Source organism: Protomyctophum parallelum, assembly GCF_964188405.1.
Source record: "Protomyctophum parallelum genome assembly, chromosome: 13".
Classification (NCBI taxonomy): domain Eukaryota; kingdom Metazoa; phylum Chordata; class Actinopteri; order Myctophiformes; family Myctophidae; genus Protomyctophum; species Protomyctophum parallelum.
Window position 1 is genome coordinate 41,596,569 of NC_139708.1, and position 21,129 is coordinate 41,617,697.

The 21,129-nt window shown below is 40.7% G+C and overlaps 5 protein-coding genes and 1 pseudogene across 6 annotated transcripts; 2 read left to right on the plus strand and 4 right to left on the minus strand.

The window, feature by feature from the left end:
- Positions 1 to 190: 190 nt before the first annotated feature.
- Positions 191 to 795, minus strand: LOC310868818 (histone H1-like; annotated as a pseudogene). Its single transcript has one exon. The product of its transcript is annotated as a histone H1-like (transcript).
- Positions 796 to 4,329: 3,534 nt separating this feature from the next.
- LOC310868822 (histone H3.2) lies at positions 4,330 to 4,740 on the minus strand (the record flags this gene model as incomplete). The annotated part of the gene is made up of 1 exon (XM_083779292.1): positions 4,330 to 4,740. One exon carries the CDS (start codon positions 4,738 to 4,740, stop codon positions 4,330 to 4,332), a length of 411 nt encoding a protein of 136 aa, XP_083635418.1.
- Positions 4,741 to 5,682: 942 nt separating this feature from the next.
- Positions 5,683 to 6,066, plus strand: LOC310868824 (histone H2A-like; the record flags this gene model as incomplete). The annotated part of the gene is made up of 1 exon (XM_083779293.1): positions 5,683 to 6,066. One exon carries the CDS (start codon positions 5,683 to 5,685, stop codon positions 6,064 to 6,066), a length of 384 nt encoding a protein of 127 aa, XP_083635419.1.
- Positions 6,067 to 6,719: 653 nt separating this feature from the next.
- Positions 6,720 to 7,097, minus strand: LOC310868828 (histone H2B 1/2-like; the record flags this gene model as incomplete). The annotated part of the gene is made up of 1 exon (XM_083779297.1): positions 6,720 to 7,097. One exon carries the CDS (start codon positions 7,095 to 7,097, stop codon positions 6,720 to 6,722), a length of 378 nt encoding a protein of 125 aa, XP_083635423.1.
- A 1,306-nt stretch (positions 7,098 to 8,403) lies between these two features.
- On the minus strand, positions 8,404 to 8,715 carry LOC310868838 (histone H4; the record flags this gene model as incomplete). Its single annotated transcript, XM_083779307.1, has 1 exon — positions 8,404 to 8,715. One exon carries the CDS (start codon positions 8,713 to 8,715, stop codon positions 8,404 to 8,406), a length of 312 nt encoding a protein of 103 aa, XP_083635433.1.
- A 6,247-nt stretch (positions 8,716 to 14,962) lies between these two features.
- LOC310868679 (thimet oligopeptidase-like) lies at positions 14,963 to 16,951 on the plus strand (the record flags this gene model as incomplete). The annotated part of the gene is made up of 1 exon (XM_083779135.1): positions 14,963 to 16,951. One exon carries the CDS (start codon positions 14,963 to 14,965, stop codon positions 16,949 to 16,951), a length of 1,989 nt encoding a protein of 662 aa, XP_083635261.1.
- Between the last annotated feature and the right edge of the window lie 4,178 nt (positions 16,952 to 21,129).

Consider the following 21,129-nt stretch of genomic DNA (forward strand, 5'->3'; position numbering starts at 1 on the left):
AGCAACAAATCACTATGCAATAATTATATTTTAGCAAGGGTGTGCTCTTATGCCTGTAATATAAAGGCAAACTGATTATCATTCCAGTGACAATTACGTAATTTCTAAATAAAGTAAAGATAGGATACTCTTATAAAATAATGTGGTTGGCTCTTAAAAGAGCCTTTTGTGGGTTTAAATATGATGCTATTTACTTCTTTTTGGGAGCGGCCTTCTTTGCTGCCTTGGGTTTGGCAACCTTCTTGGCTGGAGCTTTCTTGGCTGCTGCAGGCTTCTTAACCACTTTTTTGGGGCTCTTGGTAGCCTTCTTGGGGCTTTTGGCCACTACTTTCTTGGCGGCAGGCTTCTTGGCTTCCTTGGGCGATTTCTTTGCGGCTGCGGGCTTCTTTGCTACCACCTTCTTGGGCTTCTTAGCCGCTGCAGGTTTCTTGGCTGCAGCAGGCTTCTTTGCTTTGACTGCTTTCTTAGCAGCGGGTTTCTTTCCTTCACCGCTTCTGCCTTGTTCATCTTGAAAGAGCCAGACGCACCGTTACCTTTGAGCTGGACCAGGGTGCCTTTAGCGACCAGGCTCTTGACAGCGATCTTAACGCGGGCCTTGTTCTTCTCCACATCGTAGCCGCCGGCAGCCAGAGCCTTCTTGACCGCAGCGAGAGATACACCGCTCCGCTCCTTGGAGGCGGACACGGCCTTGACGACCAGGTCAGCGACGCTGGGGCCGGTCTTCTTGGGTCGGGCTGCTGCCTTCTTCTTGGCGGCCTTGGCCGGTGACGGTGCTGGTGCGGGTGCGACTGCCATTATTGTCTCGGATAGTAGGTTGCTCTTCCTTCTCTCAAGTAAACTCTCACAGACTGATGCTGAAAGCTCTGAAGGGGCTGGACTTAAAGGAGAATTCCATGCTAGAAGGCTTTCTTACATTTCTTACCTTTCTTTGTAGTCGTTACGTCCCCACCAAAGAGGTCCAGGTGTTTTTTTTGTGCAAAAACTCCTTATTGGCTATTTCCCCTACCATAAGCCCTCAATTAATTGCATTGAATTGAATGGGAATTGAATGGGGCTATGGGGTGTTGTGCTAATTCGCCTATTTCCATCGAAATAAGTAGTAAAGTGTGCCCCTTGGGTTATTATTTACATTATGAAGAGAGGATATCCATCCATCCATCCATCCATCTTCAACCGCTTATCCGTAGTCGGGTCGCGGGGGCAACAGCTCCACCAGAGAGCTCCAGACTTCCCTCTCCCGAGCAACATTAGTGACTTCCTCCTGGGGGATTCCGAGACGTTCCAAGGCCAGAGAGTCGATGTATTTCCTCCAACTGCGCCTTGGTCTGCCCCGGGGTCTCCTCCCAGTGGGACATGCGTCGAGGACCTCCCTAGGGAGGCGCCCGAGTGGCATCCTAACCAGATGCCCAAACCACCTCAGCTGGCTCCTTTCCAGGCGAAGGAGCAGCGGTTCTACTCCGAGTCTCTCTCGTGTGACTGAACTTCTCACCCTATCTCTAAGGGAGATGCCAGCCACCCGTCGAAGAAAACTCATTTCAGCCGCTTGTATTCGTGACCTTATTCTTTCGGTCATGACCCACACTTCATGACCATAGATGAGAGTAGGAACGAAGATTGCTCGGTAGACAGAGAGCTTTGCCTTCTGGCTCAACTCTCTTTTCGTCACAACAGTGCGGTACAGCGACTGCAATACCGCCCCTGCCGCTCCGATTCTCCGGCTGATCTCCTTCTCCGTTCTCCCCTCACTCGTGAACAAGACCCCGAGATACTTGAACTCCTTCACCTGGGGTAGTGCCTCATTCCCTACCCGGACTGCACAATCCACCGGTTTCCTGCTGAGAGAGGATATATACAAAACAATTATAATTTTGAGCGATGGAAATAAGCGAATTAGCACAACACCCCATAGCCCCATTCAATTCCCATTCAATTCAATGCAATTCATTTAGGGCTTATGGTAGGGGAAATAGCCAATAAGGAGCATTTGCACAAAATAACACCTGGACCTCTTTGATGGGGACGTAACAACTACAAAGAAAGGTAAGAAAGCCTTCTAGCATGGAATTCTCCTTTAAACACCACATGAGAACCCTTTAGAGTCAACACACACAGGCCCTCTTCTCTCTTGTGCCACTTGTGTTTTCTCCTCGATTAAAACAAGTTATAACAAACTACTGTGTATATTATTTAATGAGACAAAGAGCTGACCAGTTAACACACATGTGCCTTTCTGTCACGAATATATCTAAGATGAAAGCAGTTCACTCCTTTTTAGTAATAACCGTCCTCAAAACATCACCTGTCTATAGTCAAAGCACAGTGTTGCCTCTGTCATTTTTATTCTAAAATATTGTAAACTATGTTGCATTAACAACAATACTCACAATCAATTTAGTAGACATTCTTGGCGACACGATATCATAAACTATACTTTTGTTTTGCCTTCAGTTTTGCTATAAATATAATGTTTTCTGACAACAGTAAACACACTCCAGTTCAAGGAAGCATGGTGGTGGAGTTGATCTCAACCTCCAATGATAGAAAGCCAGCTGTTGGAAAACGTGGCAAATTTTGGACAAAAAAATAATTTTTAATTGTTTAAATCTTAATCAACTGTATCTGTATATTTAGTGGAGCTTATAGTAGAGTTTATTTATTTTGGTCATTATAACAAATCAATACAGTGCCTGCTTTTTTTTTTGCAACAGAAACAGACCAAAAAGGTGTAGGCTGAAGCCTTAGCTTATATATAGTGCCTAGCCTTCTATCAAATAAATGGCTTTCATAGGTGAAATAATACAACAAAGCAAACAGAAGGGGAAAAAACCCCCCCAAAAAAACAAACATAACATACAGACAGACAGTTAACAGGAACAAGACAAAAAAGAACAAAAACAAAACACAAAACGAGAAAACAAAACATCACATCAATGTTCTATATGTATCTACTATTTTTGATCTATACCATTGTTTTTATTGTACTACAGTTTTTTAGTTTGTCATCCAATCCATTCCACAGCTTGACCCCTCTGACCGATATGCACCTCTCTTTGATGTTTATTCTAGCATTTGTTTGTTTGAATATGGAAGTGCCTCTTAGGTTGTAGCGGCTCTCTCTAGGCCAGAACAGCTCTTGGATACAGCTCGGGAGCAGGTGATTGTGTGCCTTATACATTGTTATTGCAGTATTTAGATCTACTTATTTGATTATGGAGACACAATGTACCCAACACACTTCTCATGTAGGCCTGCCAGGCCTATACATGGTGCAATGTGTCATGCTGCAAAACATCATGTTATGATTAACTCATCTTTGCACTCTGTATGAAATACAAATATATAGGCATATTTTCTTCATTCTTCCCTACTGTCATTTCCCAAAGAAGCACATGGAATCGTCTTGTTGAAATAAAATGGCTTTGCCTTTCATAATAGCATGCCCTCCTCATTGTGTTATTTAGATAAAAAAAGAGAGTAATGAAAAATGAAAAACACTGGGACAAAAACATAGACGTATAGTATAGAGGATATGCGCGTACTGAGTGGCAAAAAAACTACTTTCTGGCCGTGACAACCCATGCATCCGAACAGAAAAGTCATATCGGATTGCATTAAACAACATTAAACAATGTTAAACTCACTTTGTATATTGCTTTTCCACAGTAACAGTAACACTGAGGATTTGACTGTGCACATGTGACAATACATTAAACACATACCAATTAAAATAAATTTGGACCCCCAAATACTAGAAATGTGCTCAAGCCCCACCTCCACTTTGAGAAGCCAACACTGAACATGTAGATTAGATTTACACCAACACTATACACTTGCTTTGTACAGAAGAGTCTCATTCCAGGACTATGAATAGCTGCTGGTTTTGGTATCGTGTTGAGTTCAATACAATGAAACAATTATGCCTCCCCTCCCCCACAGGGTGGAGCTGAATGTCTGCATGTTGATCACATTTAGTCCTGGGTTTATTTTAGTTAGAGAAGATGCATATTAGGGTTTTTTTCTGATTAAAGACCAGACTACGTCCATAAATTAAATACTCTTCTGAGAAGAAAAGTGGGGGGGAAAAGTTAAGCAAATAACATATTATGCAAGCACTGTCCCTACATGGCTGGGAAACAGCATTAGCTATTGTAGCCGATAAAATAGTCTTACGAAATACATTTCAGTAGTTTTTGGCTTATTGTCACGTTAGTTGAAAGTGCATGACGCCAGTCTAGGTTATAATATATCAAAGGAACAATTTATCTTCAAAGTAAACATTTGGTGGCTCTTAAAAGAGCCGTTTTGGGGTTGTGACAGTAAGAGATTAGTCTAAGCACGTTCACCGCGGATACGACGGGCCAGCTGGATGTCTTTGGGCATGATGGTCACCCTCTTGGCGTGAATGGCGCACAGGTTGGTGTCTTCAAACAGACCGACCAGATAAGCTTCAGCAGACTCCTGGAGTGCCATGACGGCGGAGCTCTGGAAGCGCAGGTCGGTCTTGAAGTCCTGTGCGATCTCCCTCACCAGGCGCTGGAACGGCAGCTTGCGGATCAGCAGCTCGGTAGATTTCTGGTAACGACGGATCTCCCTCAGAGCCACTGTACCGGGACGGTAACGGTGAGGCTTCTTCACTCCACCGGTTGCCGGCGCGCTCTTACGAGCTGCCTTGGTGGCGAGCTGTTTCCTGGGCGCTTTGCCGCCAGTGGACTTACGAGCTGTCTGCTTAGTTCTTGCCATAGCTTCTTCTATCAAAGCTCTGAGTAGTAGAATATTTTTCTCAGAGCAAACGGCTGCCTTTTATTAGCGCCTCGGAGACGCCGTCGTCCTCTGATTAGTCAGTGGTCAGGAACCTCCTTGTTTGGGGAGGTACCATGCATCACTGGCACCGATTGGAGGGGAACTTTTACAAAACGTTGCTGCTTTAATAGCTAATAAATACTATGAAATGGTAGTTTCCACTGCATATCGGGGAAAAAAATGCATTGCTCTATCTTGTATGACACGGCACAAATAATTAAAAAATTCTACTTGTGACAAAATAAAAAGACATATCTTGTCTTAATACATAATTAACACTCACAACATATTAATGTGGTCAAACTTTGGACACTTGTGTGCTTTTGACACACAGAAGTGATGATGATGATGATGATGAACTAAAATGTGCCTTGCACTTGAATGCAGCAGTTTGCTCCCTTTTTGCAACAATACAAATTGTTTAAAGAGAGAAAAAATGGCAAGAACCAAGCAGACCCCACCCCACCTAAAGCTGACTGACTGCCGGCTGCCGCCCTAAACTGACTATCTTATTAGCATAATTAAACGCCAATTGTATGTACATACTTTATGTAAATTTAGCCTACACTACATTCAGTGTCATATTGCATGGATAATATTTTATCCCACTTGCTCTGAGAGACGTGTGGTCAAGAACCTCCGTCTTTGGGAAGAGTCAGAGTTTAGACTGGGAGGAACCGTTCACACGATTCACACCACTAGCAGTGATTGGTGGGAAAATCATACACACTCAGCCCGCGCTCTCATCCGTCTCTATGATTGGTGGGGCGCACAGCCGCACACACAGAATGTACTACGTTGAATATATAAAAGGTCTCGTACGCCACTACTCCAGCATATTTCTTCGAGTGCTTATTATTCTAGAAATAAAACTACTACAAAATGAGTGGACGAGGAAAAACTGGAGGAAAGGTCAGGCAGAAGGCCAAGACCCGCTCATCCCGTGCCGGGCTCCAGTTCCCCGTGGGTCGTGTTCACAGGCTGCTGCGTAAAGGCAACTATGCCCAGAGAGTCGGTGCCGGCGCCCCGGTCTATCTGGCGGCTGTCCTCGAGTATCTGACCGCTGAGATCCTGGAGTTGGCTGGAAATGCTGCCCGCGACAACAAGAAGAGTCGTATCATCCCCCGTCACCTCCAGCTGGCCGTCCGCAACGACGAGGAGCTCAACAAACTGCTGGGTGGAGTGACCATCGCTCAGGGCGGTGTGCTGCCCAACATCCAGGCTGTTCTGCTCCCCAAGAAGACCGAGAAAGCCGCCAAGAAATAAGTCGACTTAACAAACCCCCACAAAGGCTCTTTTAAGAGCCACCCACTGTTTCTGCATAAGAGCCATTTCCAATATTCTAAATGCCCACTTTTATAGCTTAACTTTCTATTTATCCAGTCTGTCCACATGTCTGCAATCATAACGGCACAGCGGGTTATTGCTTAATTTCTCCAGTTGGCATGGGAAAAAGTGAAATGAATCCACGCTGCTTCGTGGTAGTTTTATTTTCCCGCTCTATCTACATTGGGTCCTAAATGTCTAAAAATGTACATTATGCTCCAAATGTCATTAGTGTAATGCTTCCATATCTATTATTTCAGCATGTAGCCACAATAATTGATGAGATACATCTCATAAATGAAGCACTTATTGGTGAATTGCTTCAGTTAGAATGGAAAAAAAGTGAAATGTAGTTAAATTGTATTTAATGCATTATTTCCCCGTCTATTCTACATAATGTCTAATGTACATTTGTGCTCCTTATGCTCGTGTAATTATTTAATGATATCTAGTAATTTTCTTTCAGCGTGTAACCACAATGTATTCATGCATTGAAACGGCCATGTTCATTATATACATATTTGGTTAAACTCTTCTTGGAAAATATGGGTGGTCCTTAAAAGGACCGTTGTGTTTAGAGCAGACAGAACAGTTTACTTGGAGCTGGTGTACTTGGTCACAGCCTTGGTGCCTTCAGACACGGCGTGCTTGGCCAGCTCACCGGGGAGCAGCAGGCGGACGGCGGTCTGAATCTCCCTGGATGAGATGGTGCGGCGCTTGTTGTAGTTAGCCAGTTTGGAGGCTTCACCGGCGATGCGCTCAAAGATGTCGTTGACGAAGGAGTTCATGATGCCCATGGCCTTGGAAGAGACACCGGTGTCAGGGTGGACCTGCTTCAGGACCTTGTAAATGTAGATGGCGTAGCTCTCCTTCCTGCCCTTTCTGCGCTTCTTGCCGCCCTTCGTGGCGGTCTTGGTGACGGCTCCCTTCTTGGAGCCCTTCTTGGGCGCTGGCTTTGCTACTTCAGGCATCGTATGACGATGATCGTGCTTGTATTCAATAGAATAGTTCAGTTGCAGTGAAGAATGTGTAAGAGGACGCTCTCGTACCACTATTTATACAGAGCCAATGCAAATGAAGCGTGGGACTCCTAGCATATAATTGGCTGATCCTGCCACAAAGAGACTTTGTTTTCTGTATTATGTTTTCCCGCTCGTGTGCTTGTAAGGGGCTAAATATACTAGCCCCTTTATACATTATTAATATGTGTGGTAAATGTATCATTTAAAGCCCCTTTTTATCATAATGTGTTTTGCTGCTATGACACCCACATTTCCCCATTATAAAGGTATATCTATATCTGCACATTAATTTGCCACAACTTAAGCTAACTTTACATTAAACTATAAAGGGAAACACTGTATTCTGAATATTGCAAAGTAAGATAATGATAACACTGAGTGGGTGTCATGTCCAGGCCTCAGGTCCCACCTGACAGAAACCGGCCTGCTGAAACCAGGAACCGGATTAACTACTACATTAATTATGTTCTTTATTGGCACAAAATGTCATTCATCCAGAGAGTACAAGCTTTACCAGAAGTAATAGAAACTTGTTTTGATAGTTGTTTTTATCCCTACCTATAATGTTTGTTTTAAAAACGCCATGCATTGATAATGAAGGGATAATTAATTGTTTTTAGTTCAATGTCTGTTTTAAAAATGCGGCCCTTGTCTGGAATTATAAGAAACATCCAAATTCATAGTTATGCAATGATGTTTACAAATAAACTTGAACATTTGATTGCCAGTTTGTGGCTCCAACTATTACATTCAGGCTACTGTATTCTTAACCTCTATATTTGGAAGGTTGAACTGAGTTGACTCTGTACTACTCCACCCTGTCTGCTCTTAATGCCATGTAAGCCTATATCTGCTTCAATGTGTTGCACTGTCAGCTTGTAGATCTGCTATTATGCTTCCTATTGCACTATTGTATTCGTTACCTCTCCAGGGGCAATTGGGGGGTGGGGTGTGTGTGTGTGTGTGTGTGTGTGTGTGTGTGTGTGTGTGTGTGTGTGTGTGTGTGTGTGTAACAGCACGCAAAACCAGTCATTAAAGGCCAGAGGATGTGTCAGTTTCAACTTTCAATCTTGTTCCAAACACAACAAAGTGTCTCACCACTGGATCCAGCACTACCACATGATTGAACAGTAATAAATACACTACCAAGTTAACGGTAGCTCAATAAAGTATAAAATTAGGTAATACTCTTTAAAGAAGGTGTGGGTGGCTCTTAAAAGAGCCTTTGGGTTGTTGGTAGATCAAGTCAGCATTATTAACCTCCGAATCCGTACAGAGTGCGTCCCTGTCTCTTCAGAGCATAGACAACATCCATGGCGGTCACGGTCTTTCTCTTGGCGTGCTCGGTGTAGGTGACGGCGTCACGGATCACGTTCTCCAGGAACACCTTGAGGACACCGCGGGTCTCCTCGTAGATCAGACCGGAGATACGCTTCACACCGCCACGGCGAGCCAGACGGCGGATAGCGGGCTTGGTGATTCCCTGGATGTTATCACGAAGCACCTTGCGATGACGCTTGGCGCCTCCCTTTCCAAGTCCCTTGCCTCCTTTTCCTCGGCCTGACATTTTTTGAGTTCAGCTGTAGTTGCAGTTAGAAATGTGAGTGAGTAGAAAGCTCAGAGCCTTGCCTTTTTATGTGTGTTCTGAGGACGTAAGGGAGGACAGGCACAGAGAGAGCTGCGTGGGCGTTGCACCCCCCCCCCACACACACACACACACACACATACTCCTCCCCCGTGGTCACATCACCCATTTGTTTTTACAGTAATTGCTATTCAACTCTATAATCATATAATTGCTGTTTTTTTTTGTTTATTGGTTTTATTCATTGGCATTATTTTTCTTCTTTTTAACTCCTTAATAAAGTTTTACATGTTGCTTCTTCTTGCCCCTCATGTGTAAAGTGTATCGAGCTGCGTGGGCGTTACTAACCCCCGCCCTGCTCTCTCTCTCTTTCTCTCTCTCTCTCTCTCTCTCTCTCTCTCTCTCTCTCTCTCTCTCTCTCTCTCTCTCTCTCACACACACACACACACTCCTCCCCCTGTGGTTCATCACCCATTGGGTGACTCTATTTTAACTCTATTTTAATGTAATAAATATGATATTGCGTAGCCTATGTACAGTAGTAGACTATGTAACATGCCCCTCCTGAGTCCTCGTTCTTTGTTGTCACATCACCTTCGGATAGTTTACAGTAATATTGCTAGTATAGTCAACTCCTCTATCATGCTGTTAATAATTACCCCTATTATTATTTTTTGTCAATCCAAGAGACTGATACAATAATGTATATACAATTGCTGTTACCAAATACGTATGTGTACACCCTTAACCCTTAAGAAATGTCCATTATATAACTTCCCCATTTAGTCTAGTTGTAATTATGTAGTAGTTGAGTGGTTACTGTTTATATATTTTTTTCCTTTTTTTTGTTTAATGCTTGGAAATGTATTATGTTTAACTGTATCTCGACGACACTGCAAATGAGGGAATATGGGAAACCTCAATGTCTCTGGAGAATAAAAGGTTTGAATGAATTAATATGATTTTTAACTATATCATATCCACTATTCATTGTCAATTGGTGTCAAGTTTGAACCAAATAAATCACATCAGCAAATCAAACAGTGACTCAAGAAATTGAGAGAAACTTTCGGGGAGAAATGCCCTGGCCTTAGAACATAGGCAAACTGCATGTAACTTACAAAATAACGACACTATTATATTTGAACAAGGGCCTCATTTATATTATTTTACTATTATGTAGTCATAAACTGATTCTCACAGCACATGTGTCCATGGTGTAGATGTAGACAAAGTGAAGATAGTCTTATAAAGAAATGTGGTTGGCTCTTAAAAGAGCCTTTTATTGAGATGAATATTAAGAAAGAGAAAATGAGTCTTAAAACATGAACATCACTGGAAGAGGAAAATACATCTCATAATTAAAAATAAGAATGAATGTGACATTATTCATGAGCACTTGGCACTTTATGAAGAGATCTCATCTTAACATTTTTGTTTTGTTTTGTTTTTTCAAATCCTCAAAAATGATGAAAAACTGCGTGCTATAGTATGCCATACGGTAGGGGCTATAGCCCATGGTCGAAAATGATGAAAAACGAGGGTAACATTTTTTTTCAAAATTTCAAAAAACGATGGGCTATAACCCATGTTTTTGTTTTTTTCTTCATTTTTTTCAAATCCTCAAAAATGATGAAAAACGGCGTGCTATAGTATGCCATACGGTAGGGGCTATAGCCCATGTTCAAAAATGATGAAAAACGAGGTTAAAAAAACAAATCAAAAATTCAAAAAACGATGGGCTATAACCCATGTTTTTTTCTTTTTTTCATTTTTTTCAAATCCTCAAAAATGATGAAAAACGGCGTGCTATAGTATGCCATACGGTAGGGGCTATAGCCCATGGTCGAAAATGATGAAAAACGAGGTTAACATTTATTTTTTGTTTTGTTTTTTCAAATCCTCTAAAATGATGAAAAACTGCGTGCTATAGTATGCCATACGGTAGGGGCTATAGCCCATGGTCGAAAATGATGAAAAACGAGGGTAATTTTTTTTTTCAAAATTTCAAAAAACGATGGGCTATAACCCATGTTTTTTTTTTTTTTTTCATTTTTTTCAAATCCTCAAAAATGATGAAAAACGGCGTGCTATAGTATGCCATACGGTAGGGGCTATCGCCCATGGTCGAAAATGATGAAAAACGAGGTTAACATTTTTTTTTTTTTTTTTTTTCAAATCCTCAAAAATGATGAAAAACTGCGTGCCATAGTATGCCATACGGTAGGGGCTATAGCCCATGGTCGAAAATGATGAAAAACGAGGTTAACATATGTTTTTTGTTTTGTTTTTTCAAATCCTCAAAAATGATGAAAAACTGCGTGCTATAGTATGCCATACGGTAGGGGCTATAGCCCATGGTCGAAAATGATGAAAAACGAGGTTAACATTTTTTTTTTCTTTTTTTTTCCAAATCCTCAAAAATGATGAAAAACTGCGTGCTATAGTATGCCATACGGTAGGGGCTATAGCCCATGGTCGAAAATGATGAAAAACGAGGTTAACATTTGTTTTTTGTTTTGTTTTTTCAAATCCTCAAAAATGATGAAAAACTGTGTGCTATAGTATGCCATACGGTAGGGGCTATAGCCCATGGTCGAAAATGATGAAAAACGAGGGTAACATTTTTTTTCAAAATTTCAAAAAACCATGGGCTATAACCCATGTTTTTTTTTTTTTTTTTCATTTTTTTAAAATCCTCAAAAATGATGAAAAACGGCGTGCTATAGTATTCCATACGGTAGGGGCTATAGCCCATGTTCAAAAATGATGAAAAACGAGGTTAATTCTTTTTTCAAAAATTCAAAAAACGATGGGCTATAACCCATGTTTTTTGAAATTTAGATTTTTTTTCAAATCCTCAAAAATGATGAAAAACGGCGTGCTATAGTATGCCGTACGGTAGGGGCTATAGCCCATGTTCAAAAATGATGAAAAACGAGGTTATTTTTTTTTCTCCAAAAATTCAAAAAACGATGGGCTATAACCCATGTTTTTTGAAATTTTGAAATTTTTTCAAATCCTTAAAAATGATGAAAAACGGCGTGCTATAGTATGCCATATGGTAGGGGCTATAGCCCATGGTCGAAAATGATGAAAAACGAGGTTAACATTTTTTTTCAAAATTTCAAAAAACGATGGGCTATAACCCATGTTTTTCATTTTCATTTTTTCATTTTTTTCAAATCCTCAAAAATGATGAAAAACGGCGTGCTATAGTATGCCATACGGTAGGGGCTATAGCCCATGGTCGAAAATGATGAAAAACGAGGTTAACATTTTTTTTTTGTTTTGTTTTTTCAAATCCTCAAAAATGATGAAAAACTGCGTGCTATAGTATGCCATACGGTAGGGGCTATAGCCCATGGTCGAAAATGATGAAAAACGAGGGTAACATTTTTTTTCAAAATTTCAAAAAACGATGGGCTATAACCCATGTTTTTGTTTTTTTCTTCATTTTTTTCAAATCCTCAAAAATGATGAAAAACGGCGTGCTATAGTATGCCATACGGTAGGGGCTATAGCCCATGGTCGGAAATGATGAAAAACGAGGTTAACATTTATTTTGTGTTTTGTTTTTTCAAATCCTCTAAAATGATGAAAAACTGCGTGCTATAGTATGCCATACGGTAGGGGCTATAGCCCATGGTCGAAAATGATGAAAAACGAGGGTAACATTTTTTTTCAAAATTTCAAAAAACGATGGGCTATAACCCATGTTTTTGTTTTTTTTTCATTTTTTTTAAATCCTCAAAAATGATGAAAAACGGCGTGCTATAGTATGCCGTACGGTAGGGGCTATAGCCCATGTTCAAAAATGATGAAAAACGAGGTTTTTTTTTTTTCTCCAAAAATTAAAAAAACGATGGGCTATAACCCATGTTTTTTGAAATTTTGAATTTTTTTCAAATCCTCAAAAATGATGAAAAACGGCGTGCTATAGTATGCCATATGGTAGGGGCTATAGCCCATGGTCGAAAATGATGAAAAACGAGGTTAACATTTTTTTTCAAAATTTCAAAAAACGATGGGCTATAACCCATGTTTTTGTTTTTTTCTTCATTTTTTTCAAATCCTCAAAAATGATGAAAAACGGCGTGCTATAGTATGCCATACGGTAGGGGCTATAGCCCATGGTCGAAAATGATGAAAAACGAGGTTAACATTTTTTTTCAAAATTTCAAAAAACGATGGGCTATAACCCATGTTTTTTTTTTGTTTTTTTTTTCAAATCCTCAAAAATGATGAAAAGCGGCGTGCTATAGTATGCCATACGGTAGGGGCTATAGCCCATGGTCGAAAATGATGAAAAACAAGGTTAACTTTTTTTTTCCAAAATTTCAAAAAATGATGGGCTATAACCCATGTTTTTTTTTTTTCATTTTTTTTCAAATCCTCAAAAATGATGAAACACTGCGTGCTATAGTATGCCATACGGTAGGGGCTATAGCCCATGGTCGAAAATGATGAAAAACGAGGGTAACATTTTTTTTCAAAATTTCAAAAAACGATGGGCTATAACCCATGTTTTTTGTTTTTTTTTCCATTTTTTTAAAATCCTCAAAAATGATGAAAAACGGCGTGCTATAGTATGCCATACGGTAAGGGCTATAGCCCATGTTCAAAAATGATGAAAAACGAGGTTAATTCTTTTTTTCAAAAATTCAAAAAACGATGGGCTATAACCCATGTTTTTTGAAATTTTGATTTTTTTTCAAATCCTCAAAAATGATGAAAAACGGCCTGCTATAGTATGCCGTACGGTAGGGGCTATAGCCCATGTTCAAAAATGATGAAAAACGAGGTTATTTTTTTTTCTCCAAAAATTCAAAAAACGATGGGCTATAACCCATGTTTTTTGAAATTTTGAATTTTTTTCAAATCCTCAAAAATGATGAAAAACGGCGTGCTATAGTATGCCGTACGGTAGGGGCTATAGCCCATGTTCAAAAATGATGAAAAACGAGGTTTAAAAAAAAATCCAAATTTCAAAAAACGATGGGCTATAACCCATGTTTTTTGAAATTTAGAATTTTTTTCAAATCCTCAAAAATGATGAAAAACGGCGTGCTATAGTATGCCGTACGTTAGGGGCTATAGCCCATGTTCAAAAATGATGAAAAACGAGGATTAAAAAAAAATATCAAAAATTAAAAAAACATGTGCTATAACCCATCATTTTTTCATTTTTTTCAAATCCTCAAAAATGATGAAAAACGGCGTGCTATAGTATGCAGTACGATATGGGCTATAGCCCATGGTCCAAAATTATGAAAAACAAGTTTATTTTTTTTAATCAAAAATTAAAAAAACATGGGATATAACCCATCGTTTTTTTCATTTTTTCATTTTTTTCAAATCCTCAAAAATGATGAAAAACGGCGTGCTATAGTATGCCGTATGATATGGGCTATAGCCCATGGTCCAAAATGATGAAAAACGAGGATAAAAAAAAAGAATCCAGCCAATGTCCCATGTTCTATCGCTACCTGTGGAGTGAGGTGTTGTCTATGGACATGTTCAGTCGTTTCAAAGAGGAAGGAATCATGAACCCTAAGGTGGGTTTTGACTACAGGAACTGCATCCTGAAGCCTGGTGCTTCTAAGGATGCCAAAGAGATGCTGAAGAACTTCTCGGGTCGTGAAACCAATCAGGAAGCGTTCCTCCTGAGCAAAGGAATAAAAGTTTCAACGTGTTCAGGTAGGAAACTCCGTCCCAGATGCTGGAGAAAGGACTAAAATTATCAACAATAGTGGACTAATGGTTTCAACATCAAAGAAAAACAAAAGAAAGAAAAAAAGAAACAAAGAAAGAAACAAAAGACAATGACATTGAAAGAAATGTACAGAATCAAAGTAAGAATTAGGGTCAGGATTGTTGGAACATGCTCTCAGTGACCTACAACTACACCAACCTCTCACCGTCAAGCATTTTGTTTGTGATGTCAGATCAGGCAAGCTCCATATATGGAGATCTAGAGTTGATCAGTTCCCGTTAGGGGATGATCAGGTGTGATCAATATTGGCTAAAAAAGGACAAGATTGTGCATCGTTATGATCAGAACAGGCTAGCTCCATATATGGAGATCTAGGGGTGTTCTGGATTTGAGCCCTATGACATGGCATATGAGTGATGTCACAGAGGCACATATAAAGCCAGTTGTGCAGGGAGATCCTTTCACTTTACAGTCTACTCCAGACCAAAAGTGTTGTGATTGATTTCCACGAACATGGGAGCTACAGGAGAGGTGTATTTCAGCAGCCCTTCTTGGGCTTCCACCGACAACCTCCTGCGCTGGGATCTGAGCCCTGAACAGATCCAGCAGATGTTTGACGAGCTCATTACCAAATCCAATAAGGTGTTTGATGCCGTGGGTTCCCTGGACCTGGACAGTGTCACCGTCAACAACACCCTGAAGGCCCTGGCTGACCTTGAAGCTGAGCACATGGTCCAGTGGAACATAGCCTCCTTCCTCTATCATTATGTGTCTCCCAGTGAGGAGGTAGGGCACGCGCACGCCTTGTTCCATGCAATTGAGAAGCTGCCTGGCCTGGTACCTGGTAAGTTTGTCGAGGTTGTGAGAAGTAGAAATGACGTCTACCAGAGGATTTTAGCTCTGGGGTTGAAGGTGGATGTCAATCCTGCCGTGGAAGATAAGAGATACATGGAGAGACTGCTGGCTGGGAAAAGTATCGAAGTGACACAAGATTCCTTACATGTGCAAATCCAGGACCAGGTCAAGTGCCCTAGTTTGACCTTCAGCAGGGATGAACTGGGAGGTGTTCCTGAGGACGACCTGAGCTACCTGGAAGCAGATGGGGACAAGCTAAAGATCAAATGTGACAAATATCTGTATTTTATGGATAAATGCTTTGTCCCTGAAACACGCAAGAAACTTGGGAAAGCATACAACCAATATAGCATGACGTTGTTGAAGGACGGTTTAAGGGGTTTCATAACCCACATTGACTCTGACCTGAGTAAACACATGGAAAAGTCTGCCAATAAGCTCTCCATCTTCCTGGAGGAGCTGGCCCACAAGCTCAAACCACTTGCAGACAAAGAGAGAATGAACCTCCTCCAACTAAAGGAGGATGAGTGTCAGCAGAGATCTCTGCCATACGATGGGAAGCTGTATGAATGGGACCTGCCATACTACAAGGCACAGGTGATGAAGCAGTATGGAGTGGATCACAGCCAGTTGAAGGAGTATTTTCCATTGGAGGTTGTGGCCCAGGGTCTGCTGGACATCTGCCAGGACCTGCTGGGTCTGTCATTCAGCCCGGTGCACGGCGCCTCCGTGTGGCATCCGGATGTCACTCTGTACTGTGTTACCGACCTCTCCTCTGGGCAGACAATCGGACAGTTCTACCTTGACCTGTTCATGGTAAATTACAGCCGCAATGCACAATTCTTTGTGCTGCAGCCAGGCTGTCTGTGGTCTGATGGGAGCAGACAGATGGCTATTGGTGCTATATTGTTCAATTTCAGCAAACCCACGGCCGACGCCCCCTTGCTCCTAACGCACGACGATGTCGTGACATACTTCCATGAGTTTGGTCACATGGTGCACTACCTCTGTGCTCAGGTTGACTACGCTGCATTCAATGCACACGAGGTGGAAACAGATTTTATTGAGGCTCCGGCCATGATGTTGGAGAACTGGGTTTGGGAGAAGGAAACACTCCAGAGAATATCTAAACACTACAAGACAGGAGCTGCGATTCCTGATGACCTGCTGGACAAACTCCTTAAGTCTCGTCTCGCAAACACTGGAATTTTCTACCTGGAGAAGATAGTCCAACATAGATTATACCAGGCTCTTCACGCTCAGACTATTTTGGACCCGGCTAATGAATGCAGGAGGCTCAGCAAGGACATTCTGGGTTTCCCTGCTTTTCAAGGCCCTATCATATTGTCTATCTATTTCCAACATCTATTCAGCCAATGTAACATGTTCTATCGCGACCTGTGGAGTAAGGTGTTGTCTATGGACATGTTCAGTCGTTTCAAAGAGGAAGGAATCATGAACCCTAAGGTGGGTTTGGACTACAGGAACTGCATCCTGAAGCCTGGTGCTTCTAAGGATGCCAAAGAGATGCTGAAGAACTTCTTGGGTCGTGAAACCAATCAGGAAGCGTTCTTCCTGAGCAAAGGAATAAAAGTTTCAACGTGTTCAGGTAGGAAACTCCGTCCCAGATGCTGGAGAAAGGACTAAAATTATCAACAATAGTGGACTAATGGTTTCAACATCAAAGAAAAACAAAAGAAATAAAAAAAGAAAGAAACAAAAGACAAAGACATTGGAAGAAATGTACAGAATCAAAGTAAGAATTAGGGTCAGGATTGTTGGAACATGCTCTCAGTGACCTACAACTACACCAACCTCTCACCGTCAAGCATTTTGTTTGTGATGTCAGATCAGGCAAGCTCCATATATGGAGATCTAGAGTTGATCAGTTCCCGTTGGGGGATGATCAGGTGTGATCAATATTGGCTATTGGTTGTGCATCATTATGATCAGAACAGGCTAGCTCCATATATGGAGATCTAGGGGTGTTCTGGATTTGAGCCCTGTCCGGAGCCTGGGCAGAGGCTTTAGTGCTGGTTCCGGACAACTGGCGATCCGACAGACTGGACACCAGACACTGCACTCCTTGTGGTGGTGTGGAACGGTTTCCGAGTTACGTGGATTACGTACGTACACGTACAGATACTTGGTGCATTTATAGATATACGATGACGTCATTATCACAGGGAATGTCCTCATTCCACTTGTTATTCTTCAATGCAGATATGTGGAAGTCATGTCTAAGGAGTGCTCAATGTTAAACCCCAGATGCACAGGGTTTACTAAAGCCAAATGCATGGGCCAACATGCAGTTCCAGCTTTGACCAGTAGGGCCGACGGCTTCAATGTTGGCCAGCCATTATGGGGGCTTGCTCACATATAGTAAACTCTCTCACCCCCTCTATCTCCCGTATGACTGTTCCTTCTAATCTATATACACGTATATAGGCTTATGTGGCACAAACATTATGCAAAGCTCAGCCAATCAGACTAGGGGGGGACATGCGTCTCCTTAACAGTCCATTCAATTGAGCACAGCTGACAGCAATAAGACTAGTTTGGGAGGGCAGCTCAGAACTGGGATATTTCTTTAAAAAAATCATAACTTTTGACAGGAATGTGCTAGATACTTACTTTTTTATGCTCTACAGGTGGGGAGATTAAATCATCTCACCGTATGTTTGACATGGCTGCCCTATACTATATACAGCTTTTGTCCCCACACATCTAAATATTTGCCATTGACAATGAAAGGAGTCATTAGATGCCATTAAAGGCCATTGACTACAACACCATAGAGTCCTTATCTCACCATTCACTTTAGTTTATTCTTCTCTCTTTTTTATACTTCTTATGACTTTCTTCTCTTCTCTTATGCTCATGAAATCCTGGGCTATTGCTATTATTTATTTATTGCATGAAAAAAAAAATATATATCAGCATTTATAATGGCGGTCTGATTGGCGATCAGAAACTGCAGTTGTGTGGCATTCTGCTTCACGGTCAGGGGCGCGGGAGCGAACATCTCTGCAGCCAGGTAAAGATCTGAAGATATGGGTGGTTGTGTTTATGAAGCTTAATATGAAGGTGTTCTGAGGACGTAAGGGGGGACACCCATGGAACAGAGGACACCTCGTGGTGGCAGGAATAGCCAATCATATACGGGGAGTCACACACTTAATTTGCATTGGCTATGTATCAATATATGTGCGAGCTATATAATCTAGCTCACAAATAAATATCAACCAATCTCATAACCTTACGTCACCATGCCTTCCAGCCCACCGCTGCCAAAGTGCTCAGGTGTAAATTCAGAAAAAAGGCCATTAACCTTTGCCAGATCCAAAACATTTCAATGTATTTGATAGGATTCTCTATGGGATAATGCCGTGGACATGTTTGCCTGAAAAGGAATCTTTGAAATGTTTCATAGTTTTAGTGCTTTCAAATTTGAGATATTTATAATGGGGCTCAATGGCAGCTCTATGGCACGTCAAAAGGTCACTTCACCTATCCATTCATACATTTTATAATTCAGCTTATTGTGGGCACACACGCTGGAACTTTTTACTTTGAAATGCTTTGTACTTTCAGAGTTATTGTGGGCTATTGTGAGCACACACTAGTTATTGCCAGTTTATATTTATTATTCCGCTTCTTCTTTATTCCAATTTCCGCCCTTCTTTATGCTAGAAATTTGGTTCAAAATTCTAACTGTTCAGCTCTTTGCAGTTATTATTGCTTCAATTAGAATTTTTACAAAGTTTTATACTTTTTATACTTTTTAACTTTTTTTTACATTCTTCATAATGAGAGTCGATGGAAGAAAGGTCCCATTTTTCACAGTTAACTTTTTTGAGCTCTTATTACTCCGTCATACTTTCACTTTGAAACTTAATTCAAACTTTATAATGTTCATCTATCTTTGAACTTTCATTGGTGAAAAAGTTGTTTTGAAAAAGTTTATACTTTTTAAAATATTTAACTTTATTTATAGTTTTTTCCTCCCATCGACAATGTATGGGATTTATCTCTAAATCAACCTCACTACTCATTACTCTGGCATACTTTGTCGTAGAAACGTGATTTAAACTTTAGAAAGCTCACACGACTCTGTACCTTTTCGTGGTTCAAACCGTATTCGAATACGTTAAACGGCTTTTCCGAAATTGCAGTTCAATCGCAGGCCGTTTCGCCTAATTAGTGCCAATTTAGAGTGCGGGGCTTCTTTGACTAGAGTGTAGAAACAGAAAATCTTTCCTTGAAAATTTACCAAACAAATTGTCGTCCTGGCCAAAACATTCATTTTACACACATGTTCTTTGGTCATTTTGTAGCCACAAATGTCCTCTTTCACACAATGTGACCACCAAAGCACAGAGACATACAAAATGTGAACTACAGCCTTTTAAGTGACACAAATACAGTCAAGCTGCTCATTGACCTCCATTGTATAATTCTTACGAGGAAATGATCGCGATGACAATTCTTAACTCGCTCTTATAACCACATTTTCGATCGTACCAACACCACAATCGCACATGGTGTACCTCAATATCTCAGGCCACTCACAGCGAAAAAGATATTTGCATTCGACTTTTACTTTTTGCGATAGAGCAATTTGTTCGGGCATAGTTTCCCCCCATTCAGGATCAATGAAATCTCCCAGTGCTGGCAGTCTTTTACACTTCCACAGCTGAGACATATAAGGGCTTAATCAGGGCTGAAATTAAAGTTACAAGATCTCAATGAGTTGCTCTGCGATACCTTGTGAGCTTGTAGGTCTGCTATTTGTGCAATTGGCTGGCCTTTACACAGCTCTCGCAAGAGCACGCACGCACGCACACACACACACGCACACACACACCCTGTCTTCCTATTGGCTGGCCTTTACACAGCTCTCGCAAGCGCACGCACGTTTATTTTTTATTTATTTTTCAATTAAATTTTTTTTGAAAAAAATTAAAAAATTGAAAGAAATTAAAAAAGTTAAAAATAAATAAAACTTAAAAAAATTAAATTTAAAATTAAATTAAATTTTTAAATTTAAAGGAAAACTTTTAAAAACACTTCTACAACTTCCACATACTTTATTCCACTTTATGCAGTTATTTATGATTAAACTATAGTTTTTACAAATTTTCATACTTTTTTTAACTTTTACTTCAGCTTTAATGCATTTTCTACTTTTGTTTACAATATGCTACGGTCCCGAAATTTTGATTATGGATTTAGACCACCAATGGTAACACTATTACTCCGGTCCCCGAGTTTCAAACTTTATACAATGCATTTTACGCGAGCCCACGCAGTTTCTACAGGAACTGCTTTCTAGTTTAACCAATGCATTCTCTATGGCAATAGCACAAACTTTGGCATGCTACTAGTCCTACATACTTACACCTAGCAACCCCATTCTAGCCTACTTAGGTTCATCTTACGGTGGACATGTTTGTCTGAAAAGGAATCTTTGAAATGTTTCATAGTTTTAGAAATATAGTGCTTTCAAATTTGAGACATTTAACATGGGGCTCAATGGCAGCTCTATAGGCACGTCAAAAGTCACTTTCACCTAGACACTCCATTCACCCTTTTTATTATTCAGCTTACTGTGGAGACACATGCTGGAACTTTTTTGTTTTGTTTTTTATGGTTTGTAGTTTATGAGTTATTTAGCTTAAACGCCCAATGCATTCTCTATGGCAATAGCACAAACTTTGGCATGCTAGTCCTACATACTTACACCTAGCAACCCCATTCTAGCCTACTTAGGTTCATCTTACGGTCGACATGTTTGCCTGAAAAGGAATCTTTGAAATGTTTCA